Source organism: Anguilla anguilla, chromosome 2 (assembly GCF_013347855.1).
Source record: "Anguilla anguilla isolate fAngAng1 chromosome 2, fAngAng1.pri, whole genome shotgun sequence".
NCBI classification, from domain to species: Eukaryota; Metazoa; Chordata; class Actinopteri; order Anguilliformes; family Anguillidae; genus Anguilla; species Anguilla anguilla.
The window spans coordinates 37,003,086-37,014,136 of NC_049202.1; the positions used below are offsets into that span (position 1 = coordinate 37,003,086).

At 41.1% G+C, this 11,051-nt stretch overlaps 1 protein-coding gene across 1 annotated transcript; it reads right to left on the minus strand.

Annotated features, from left to right (window-relative positions):
- Positions 1-430: 430 nt before the first annotated feature.
- On the minus strand, positions 431-10,723 carry fkbp10b (FKBP prolyl isomerase 10b). Its single transcript, XM_035407037.1, has 10 exons — positions 10,067-10,723; positions 5,601-5,746; positions 4,969-5,158; positions 4,546-4,691; positions 3,949-4,138; positions 3,624-3,769; positions 3,136-3,325; positions 2,271-2,413; positions 2,005-2,168; positions 431-1,473 (listed from the first exon to the last, which is right to left on the minus strand). The coding sequence occupies exons 1-10, from the start codon at positions 10,345-10,347 to the stop codon at positions 1,285-1,287; spliced, it is 1,785 nt and encodes a 594-aa protein (XP_035262928.1). The 5' UTR covers positions 10,348-10,723; the 3' UTR covers positions 431-1,284.
- Positions 10,724-11,051: the final 328 nt, after the last annotated feature.

Below are 11,051 nucleotides of genomic sequence, written 5' to 3' on the forward strand. Positions count from 1 at the left end.
GCTGTGGTTCAGACAGCTCATAAAACTTAGTTTAGTTAAAAATAAAAAAAGAGAGCGAAAGATGAGGTATGAGGATGTGGAAATAGATTTCATAATTAATTATATGCCATTGCATTGCCAATGAATATTAGGTTAGAAAATACAACATTTGCCTGATTTAACGTGACTTCCGATATAAACCACGCCCACTTCCTGTCTTCTATCCGAATACAGATTCAGATAATTTTGTTGGTTGTACAGATACAGATACAGATAATGACGTCTCTGCACACACCTACTGTATAGTACATCTGCTTACACCTTACAATACAAAATGTGGACCTACTGAAATGGTACTTAAGCATGTGGTTGATGTCTTTTGTGATTGTGTGTAAGTTTTTGGGTCTTGTTTTCTTGTGATTCAAACCTTGACAAAAATGACAAAGCAAGATTTTGTATAAAACAGCTGTTGTTTATTTTGTGATAAGGTACACAATGCAAGTCTGAAAATATATTCTTGTATTGTACAAAATACCCACATCAAATATACAACTCACAGGTTTCATCTGACTTTGAGTGTTACTGGGGACATTGAGACACACGCAGTGCAAATCCATCAGCCATTACAGGTCCCCGTGCAATGCTTCCTGGGAAAATTCTCTTGTGAACTTCAGCTGCATGTTTGACAACAGTAGCTTGCAAAAGTCTCATGAAATGTTTAAGAATATTAAAGGGGCAGTTTACCCTAAATGAAATTAGAGTACGTTTCCCCTTACCCAGAGTGCTATCTGTCCATCTCGGAAAAGTCTCAGCAAAACTATCTGGATGGATAGATAGTACACGAGGCAAATGGAAATATACTTTTTATATTTTTTGGTGAACTGGCCCTTTAAAATAAGACACATAAGGTGCTACTTGTACCAATTTGTTTTAAGTTACAGTGTGCAAGTCCATAGAACTGAGATAAATGATTGGCCATTTTTTCCTGAAGTTTTTGTCTGATAAATTGTCTACCCTGCTTTCCCTGAAGTTTAAAGTCACTGTAACCAGTAATAAACCTCTGAAATAAGTGTTCTTAACACTTGGCAAACAGTCATTTAGCAAGTGTTAAGATGTATACACAAGTATCAGGCTCCCTTGATTCAGAATCTGAGGAGAGGGGGGGGCTATAGAATTGGCTGGTGGAAGCCAGTGAAAAGGCTTTCTGAATGCTGATTGGGGAGTCGCACCATCCTCTGCCCGGCAACATCTCTTTGCAGTGCTGCTCTCAGGCTTGGAGTGTGTTTGTCTGTCAGTCCGTCTGTCTCACAGTTCCTCGTGCTGGGCCTTCTCTGCGTCCTCCTCCACCTTCAGTTTCAGCTCCTCCGCAGTGATCTTGCCATCATTGTTGCGGTCCTGGTTATTGAACATATCCTTGATGATGGCCTCCTGGTCCTGGCCTGGCCGAAGACGACCTTTCCCCTCTGCCACCTGGAGCTTAATGAATTCTGTGAACTGAGGAATGAGTGAGAAAGAAGAGTGAGGAGAGGTAGATATTTTGCAGCTGTTGATGGAGTGATAAACTTTCCATTTGTTTCATGCTACCACACTCCAACATAACCAACACTACTGTTTATGCTCTTATTTCTGAAGAGGGGTGATCAATTATTTTTGCAGAAGATTAAGATTCCTTTTCATTAGCGTGCTGTATACTTTACCAGAAAGCATAAATCAAAAAGCAACACCAATTTATAACATTCATTGTGACTGATGCTGTACATTCAATTTCAGTTTCCATCACAGGATGTGTGCATGCATCTCTTCAGCAACACTTGATGAACATATAAAACTTTATGGTGATGAGCATGCAAATGAAAGTATACAATGTTCAACCTCTTCAGAATAAACACATTTACCCGGTGTGATTTAATGTTTATAAACATAAGTGCATCGCCCTTGTTTGAACATCTGCGGGCTTGTCCCAAATATTTGGATAAACTTGTTTGAGAGTTTTGTCTGCATTGGGGAGTTGATGGGATCCTCTACCTCTTCCAGTGGCACCTCCTTATCCTTGTTAATGTCCAGGGCCTCGAAGAGTTGCGGAGGACTGTTCTCTAGCCACACAAACAGGTACCCCTCTGGCACCCCTTTCTGGATTTCCATCATCTCCAGCTCGAAGAACAGCACAGCGCTGCCCGGGACTCCGGCCGCTGAAGGGAAAGGGAGAGGGGAATCGATCCGGGAGCTTCAGAGGGCGGCAGACGCCGCGGCGCAGAAAAACGTTATGATGCGGTGGGTAGCCGGACCCTCACCTCCATTCACACCGTGGCCCATGTGGGGCGGAACGATGACCACCCTCCTCTCACCCACGCACATGCCACGCAGCCCCTCGTCCAGTCCATCAATCACCTTGTCGGCCCCCAGGGTGGTCTCCTGCGGATTCTCGTAGTCGTTCCTGCACAAAATAAGTTGTAGAATTTCAGGGCACAGTATTGTGTTTGAACTCACTCCTGTTAGCATATGCATTCAGAATAACTGAGAAAACCAGTGGAGTATATTGGGAACCATAATACGACTTAGTTGCCTTTCTGTTTCTGCCAATTAAAGACTGCCTGCAATAGTGGACTACATAAAGGATTACCCATAAATTGGGCTGCCCCAAACTTTAAACCTTTTTAAAATTATTTAATTAATTGCCTAACCGACTGACCAATTCAATGACTGATAGATTGATTTTTATTTTAGGTATCTTGCACCATTTCTGATGCCCAGACCATTGTTTAACTTTAATCTGTCTCTTGTATTTTTTGTTTAAATTAAATGCACATCAGTCTATTAGCTCAAACCTATATTCAATACACACCTAAATTCATATTAGGAATTCAGGTCATGTCAAATAATTGAATTTACCTGATAAAATAATTTGGCCTATGCTTTTCTTCCCTGCCTATGCTTTTGTTTCAGAATGCAGTCCACAGGTTGAACTCGCATCTACATGACAAATAAAGACATTTGCACGCGTGCATGCTTCATGTGCAGCTTGACCCTGCAAACTGTGGATGCCCGATTTCTACGCAGTGGTTACTGGTGAGTGAGGAGACGCACGTCGACTGTGTAGTATATCTAGCGAGGCATAAATGTAATAGTTATTTCAAGATGGGGTATGATGTCACTCACGAAGAGAAGAGCAGTGTGCCGTCCATGAGGGAGCAGTTGTACTGGTAGTGGATCAGGTCATCTCCCGCAGAGGTCAGGTTGCAGTCCTCAGGTTTGTGGGTAATCTTTATATCCACTAGGTCCTTGGGGTTGTGGAAGTCGATGATGTGGATGTCAAAGACCAGCACGGCCGAGCCGGGGATGTCCTCACCTGGGGAGGGCACATAGAAATGCCCCAGTGAAGGCGAGACGTGGTGCAGTCTGTAGGGTGGCTGACTCAAGCCATTTACCAGCCCCCCACGTCATGAGCTGTTACCCCTTCTCTCTTCTCTCGTCAGTCTAGTTTTCATTCACACCTGACAAAACCTGTGCGTTTTGGTAATTTGTGGCATTTAAACAAGAGCATTTTGGTTTCATTCCACGCATGAGATGATCTGACTTTGCATCAGGAGAATCAGAATGAGCTTGGGGGGATCTGTGTGACGATGACCCTGCCCCCGCAGACTCACCAGCTCCTTTCTCCCCGTAGGCCATATGGGGGGGGATGGTGATGTGCATCTTCTCCCCCATGCACACCCCCTGCAGGGCCTTGTCCATGCCAGCAATCACGTAGCCCATGCCGATGTAGGTGTTATAGGTTTCATTCCGCCGGTAGCTGTGTTGCCAAGAATGGGAGAGTTGAGAGGTTAGTGTTATCACCCCATCTGCATCTTCAGGCTTAATCTTACTGCTCTTTTCTCCTTTTGTAGAAGGCCCTTGGTCTACTTTCTACCTAAGCGAGGCCTTGCTTTTGGAGAGGCTCCGCTTCCTTGTTCACACGAAAGAGTTCCTCACCTAGAGTCGAATGGTGTGCCGTCCATGAATGTGCCATTGTAGTGGTAGCGGATGAAGTCACCCACTCCGGACTTCCGCGAGCAGGACTCTGGAGCCACCTGGTTTTCAACAATGATGTCATCCTTGGGGTTGTGAAGGTCCACCAGGTCTACGTCAAATATCAGGCTGGCATGAGGTGGAATCTCTGTGCCTGGGAGAGGAGGGGCAAAGTTTTTAAATGGTATGCCAAACTTAAGCCATTTTATGTCCTGTTAAGGCAGTCATCTACGTGTTCTTTATAAATGCTCACTGTATAAATGGTTATTTTAAATGACAAACTACATCAATGACTTCAATGAGTATGAACAGGCAGCAAAATTAATAGATTTGATTCACATTTTGTAGTCTCATTGGTGCGGTTTGTCCTGTGGACCCATAGTTAGAAGAAATCCCTCACCCATGTTTGATTTTGGGTAACTACTTGGTGCTTTTACATTTAAGGAGACCTACCACTGCTTTGTTTCCAATAGTCATACAAAATTGCATTATTTCTTAGGTTGCTTTTCTGTTTCTTAGACTTTCTAATAAGTACTCTGAAGAATCCAGAAATTTGGTTACCATATCCCTTCTCTCCATAGCCCAGGAAGGGTGGAATGATTATATTCCTAGTCTCTCCCACGCACATGCCCAGAAGGCCCTCTTCCATCCCCTTGATCAACCAGCCCTCTCCGATGTATGTGTTGTAGGTCTGCTTCCTGTTGTAGCTGTGTGGATGACACACAATCACAAGTCAGCCAAACACGCCGGCAAGCACATCAACATAAACACAAGCAAACAATATGAAAATTGTGTTTTAAAATTTTAACAGACTACCAGCTGACTGTTGACCTAATAGTTTTAAATGAATAATATAGATAACATACAACAGAAGCACTTTAATGATAGTTAATTGAGTCCCTGAGCTTCCTTTGTTTGAACCTTTCCATGAACTGCAGAATAAATCCTTTCCCCACCCTGTCTCCTAGACTAGGTGAGGCTCACCTGGAGTCAAAGGGGGTTCCATCCATAAGGGTGCCATTGTAATGGTAGCGAATGTAGTCAGAGTTCCGCACGGTGCGCTTGCAGTTCTGCGATTTGCTGACGGTGCGTGTCTGGACCTTGTCTGCCATGTTCCAGATATCCAGCATAACCACATCAAAGACCAAAGTGGTATCTGGGGGGACAACATCACCTGAAAGAGGAGGAAGTCTGGCATAAGCACTGTAATTACACGGTCCACCCTGTTATAAAGGCAAGCTGTTATTTTCCATGATTAACTCAAAAGAATTTGGTAAAAAGGATTTGCTTTTCTGATTCTTCATTTGTGATTCTTTGTTTGATTTTTATATTTCAGGATTTCACCGACTTTCTTCTGAGGTGAATGTCTTCTTCAAGGTGTCAATTCATTGTGCGGTTCACTTCAGAGCGCAGGAGGCCTTTACACAAAAAATGTACATGACTCATTACTGTCAGGTAAAAAGAGGATATTGTCATTTCACATGTACAAACTCGGGGCATCAATGAAAATGCACAGCTTGCTTTCTCCTTTCTATATGCCATATAAACCTCTACACTGCCAGCACTCATTAAAACTGCAATTTTCAGTTTGAATGTAAATGAGGGGAAGTGAGTACCTGCTCCCACGCTGCCGTAGGCCAGGTGTGGTGGCACAGTGAGCTTCCTGCGCTCATTCACACACATGCCCTCGATCCCACGGCTCACGCCCGTGATCAGCCTGCCCAGTCCCACCTGTCCGCTAAAGGGGGCACCGCGATCGTGGCTGGGGTAGGACACCAGATCATGCAGGCAGAGAAAAATTAAAACCAGGCAGAGAGACACTTCAACAAATGAAACAGGCATTGAAGAAAAACAACATATACCAAATTTAAAGTCACTTAATAGAGTTTTGTGCCACGGTGTGGGGGCCAGTGTGTCCTGTATTTGTCATGGCATTGTCAAACAGTGGCTGGAATTCTGCAGGAGTTATACAACACCAGTCTTCTAAAAGAAAGCCAAACAACCCATGCTTACTTGATGGAAGAGAAAAACACCATCTCTTTCACTAGAAATTAAAATGTTTGGGACAAAGAGATTCTTGATTTGGCTCTGTACTCCACAATCCTACATTTATAATTAAACAATTCACATGTGGGTAAAGTACACATTCTCAGCTTTTATTTAAAGGTATTTTTATATGCTTTTGTTTCACTATGTAGAAATTGCATGTAGGTGTTTGGGATCATGTAAGTGATCCCAAAGGTGTTGGATGGGGTTGTGGTCAGGGCTCTGTGCAGGCCAGTCAAGTTCTTTCACTCCTTTCTCAACAAAACCATTTCTATATCGACCTCGCTGTGCGCCCAGAGGCACTGTCATGTTGAAACAGGAAAGGGCCTTCCCCAAACTGTTGGGGAAGCACAGAATTGTCTAGAATGTCTTTGTATGCTGTAGCATTAAGATTTGTCTTCACTGGAACTAAGGGGAACCAAGGGGTGTCCAGATCATTTTGGTCATACAGTGTATGTATGTGTTTTTGGAATTTGGAGGGTGAGACAAACCCAAACACATTGGATTTCAAATTAAACAATGAATATGAGGTTAAAGTACTGACTAATTTGTGAGTACTTGGTATATTGGGTGAACCATGTATTCACCCTATTGGGAATTAGAATTTCAGCCTATTTTAGGGGGATCAAAAGTAATTGGACATATGAACATAATCATAAAGTGGTCATACAGTAGGGCTGGGCAATATATCGATATTACATCGATATTGTGATGAGACTACATATCGTCTGGGATTTTGTATATTGTAATATCGCGAAATGGCATACCCTAAGTGTTGTCTTTTCCTGGTTTTAAAGGCAGCATTACAGTAAAGTGATGTAATTTTCTGAACTTACCTAACTGTTCTATTATTTGCCTTTACCCACTTAGTTATTACATAGGCATTACTGACGATTATTTATCAAAAATCTCATTGTGTAATTTTGTGAAAGTACCGATAGTCATCCCCACAATATCATCACAATATCGATATCGAGGTATTTGGTCAAAAATATTGTGATATTTGATTTGTCTATATCGCCTAGCCCTATCATACAGTGCTGCGAACACATATTTTCCCCTTCCTCATTTCCTCTATTATTGCATATTTTTCACACTGAATGGTTTCAGATCTTTAGACAAAATTTAGTATTTGACAAAGGGTACCTGAGTAAACACAAAACACATGTTTTAATTATTTCATTTATTTAATGAAAATAGTTATCAAACACCCATATCACCCATGTGAAACAGTAATTATCCCCTTAAACTTAATAACTGGTTGCACCAACTTTAGCAACAATAACTGCAACCAAACACTTCCTAGATTTTGATATCAGTCTTTCACATTGCTGTGGAGGACTTTTAGTCCATTAATCTTTGCAGAACTGCTTTAATTCAGACAGATTTTGGGCATGTACTGCTTATTTCAGGTCCTGCCATGGAATCTCAACTGGGTTCAAATCAGGACATGAGCAAGCCACTCCAAAACTATAATTTTGTGTCTTTTCAGCCTTTCAGATGTGGACTAACCAAAAACAACATAATGATGAGAACAGGCCATTCAACCCAACAATGCTCACCATTTTCCAGACTAAATTGTACCTAGTGCTCTGATTACCTACAGACTAGATAGTATCTAACACTTTATCAAGACTGGTCTTGAAAATGATTTTCAGCTTCTACTATGTGACCTGGCAGGCTATTCCACACATTGACCATTCTCTGTGTGAAAAAGTTCTTCCTCATGTCTGTATGGAATTTACCTTTTGCTAATTTCCATTTATGTCCCCTCGATCTACTAGCAGAACACAACCTGAAGAATCTCTTGTAGTTCACTTTGTTTGTCCCCGTTATGAATTTAAAAGCCTCAATCAAACCACCCATAAGTCTCCTTTTACTAAGCTTGAAGAGCTTAAAGTTACAATCTCAAAGATTTCCGTTTCGTTCTCCAGAACCCCTCCCCCCCCGCCTTTCTCTGTAACGCTAGCAGACACCGGGGAAAAAAACAGTACGTGTACGCTTGTGATTTTTTCCCGGGAATGTCACCACAGACACCCAGTTCTTTAATCATAAATTATAATAACAATAATAATAATAATAATAATATAAACTTATATAATAATAGGCTCAATCACCATTGTGTTACCTAATTCAGCGATAGATAGTGACTTAACAGACATTTATTTTAATGAAAATCTTCAAGATTATTACTTTAAGCATCTTAAGTTGTTCTTCATAGCTTTTATATTTCATACCAGGAATCAATCTGGTTGCTCTTCTTTGAGCCTTTTCCAGTGCCTCTTTATATTTCTTGTAGTATGGTCCCCAGAACTGGATATAATAGCCAAGTGTGGTCTAACAAATGTATTGTATAAGATAAGTATAACTTCCTTGGATTTATACTCAATACTTTTGCTCTAAATATCCCAGCATTCTGTTGGCCTTTTTGACTACTACAACATAGTGCCTAGAACCTGAAAGGATTTGATCAACTATTACTCCCAAGTCATTTTCAAATTGAAAAATCTTCCACTATTGTTCCTTCCATAAAGTAATCCTGCCTAATATTTTTATTTCCCACATACAGAGCTTTACATTTGGGTACACTGAATTTTATTTGCCAGATTTCCGCCCACTTCTGGATTTTATTTAAATCTTCTTTGACTACTTTAGTAAATCCCAAACTATTAGCTGGGCCTCCCAGTTTTGTATCATCTACAAATTTGATGAATGTGCTTTCTATGTCCTCGTCAAGATCATTGATATAAATGAGGAAGAGCAGTGGCCCCAGCACTGATACTTGTGGGACTCCACTTCCCACAGTTCCCTGCTCAGATAATATCCCTCCTCCTACTGCTACTCTTTGTGTTCTACCCTGTAGCCAGTTCTGAATCCACTCTGAAATACCTCCTCTAATTTCTACTGTCTTAATTTTGCTAACAAGTCTCTCATGTGGTACCTTATCAAATCCATTCTGAAAATCTATGTATATAATAACATAACCTTTGTTATAATCAGGTAGGACACTGCTGTTGCAAGTCCACACCTGAAAGGCTGAAAAGAAACAAAATTCTACACCTAGAAACAACTTTAGACCTTATGTTAGGTTTCTTGTACATGAACTAATGATGCAAAGCCACACAGCTGTCCAAGAAACAGCTGAGCAGCCAAATGTCCAATTATTATTGCTCCACCTAAAATATATAAAAGGTGCTATAAATTCTACATGGATCTGGATGTAAATACACTCAAATTAAACCTTACTGTCTGCACTTTGACCTCATATTCATTGTTTTATTTAGAATTCAATGTGCTGGAGTACAAAGCCAAAACTACAAAAATAGTGTTACTGTCCCATTACTTTTGCATTTAACGGCGTGCGTGTGATGTGCGTGCGAGCGCGTGTATCCGTTGCTTTCCTAAAATCTGCTGAAGCAAATAAACTGTGGAACTATGGGAGTAATTAATGTTGTGAGACAAGGTCGCTAGGCCACTTCATATTCATTCGAATTATAGCCACACTAATGCAGTATGAACAAACCCGCAGCGCTCCAACTCAGTTACACTCAATTCCACTCACTGCATAGCTTATCATTTTCCAATTGCATGTGTGAACACTGATTTTTATTTTATTTTTTTGCTGGCCATAACTGGATAATTCACATTTCCCTTTAACCATTGTGGAAATGTTCTTAGCAATAGCCTATTGTGCAGCTAATGTTACACCAAATCGTGTAGCTAATTGTAGGCAACAGTAGGCTGCAATTGTGCCGCTGTCTGGAGATGTGACACGTCTACTGGGCTACAACTCCATTCCCGGCCCCATTGAGACAAATGCCCCTGTATTTACTAAAAAAAAATCTACCAAGCGCTTCAATTAGGGTATGTAGTTCTACTTTCAGTGTTGATATTGCCGTTTTTCCGTAGTACACAACCTGTGTTCAAAAGGCTGCTTGCAGGACATTTAAGATTACAGAAAGCCTTACTGTACCTCTATCATTTAGCCAACTTTTGTTCCTTACGTTGTCGTGAGACATCTGAATCAAGACCCTACCTGGAGTCGAACTTCTTTCCATCCGTAAAAGTGCCGTTGTAGTGATAACGTACATAGTCACCAGATGCTACTGTTCTTGAACAAATTTTGGGGATATAATATTTATCCACTACAACGTCTTCCAGTGGGCCGGAACTACTCCGCACAGATACTATAGTTATAAAGAGAAACCCCAAAACAAATCTCGCCTCCATCTTTAAAATATTATGCAAAAAGTTTGAGTATTGTAGCCCGCCACTAACTATAAATACCGACGTCTGCAAATGAAACCGAATCTTCATCTGTTGCGACCTTTCTTCAGCCTTCCACTCTCTATCGAAGCCCAAGATAAGTGATGTCCTACGTTTGTTGTACAGAAGGGGGGTTCCTTCCCCCGAGAATTTCTGTAAACGTGTAAAGCCAAGGTGGCGATCGGCTATCTTAAATTAGCCTTCCGTTTTTTGGGCGGTGCTTTAACGACCCTCCCTCAGAAAGCAACACTTAGGCTAAATTAAGTAGTCTACCCAGAGGTATTGGGGATGTTGGAAAATACATCGCAGAACAGATATTTTGTAGGCTACTTTGATATTTTACACTTTTCCCAACGTTCCGTCGGTGGGTCTGCATTATACAGAAAGGCAGGATTGAATAATATCGCGTTTTTTGCTGGGTCCTAAACACCGCCTTAGATTGCCAGATAGTAGCCGGCCCCAAATTAAAATGACCGGTTGGCTGCGGCTATTATAAGCTGTCTTGTTGACCGGAACTGCGCTCTCTGTATAAAAAAAGTCAATTAAAAAGCAATGGCCAACTATTTAACACAGGCAGGCTGCAAGAACGATCAGATTTTAATTATAAGGATAATTAAATATGATCGTTCTTGCATATAATATAAATGTTTCCTTTTTTTTTTTTTACATGTATAGGCTAATATTAAAGTTTAATTGTTTCAAAAAGGTTGTGCCTTGTCACGCCTTTCTTAAGTTTCCATTTGGGCCTAACTACC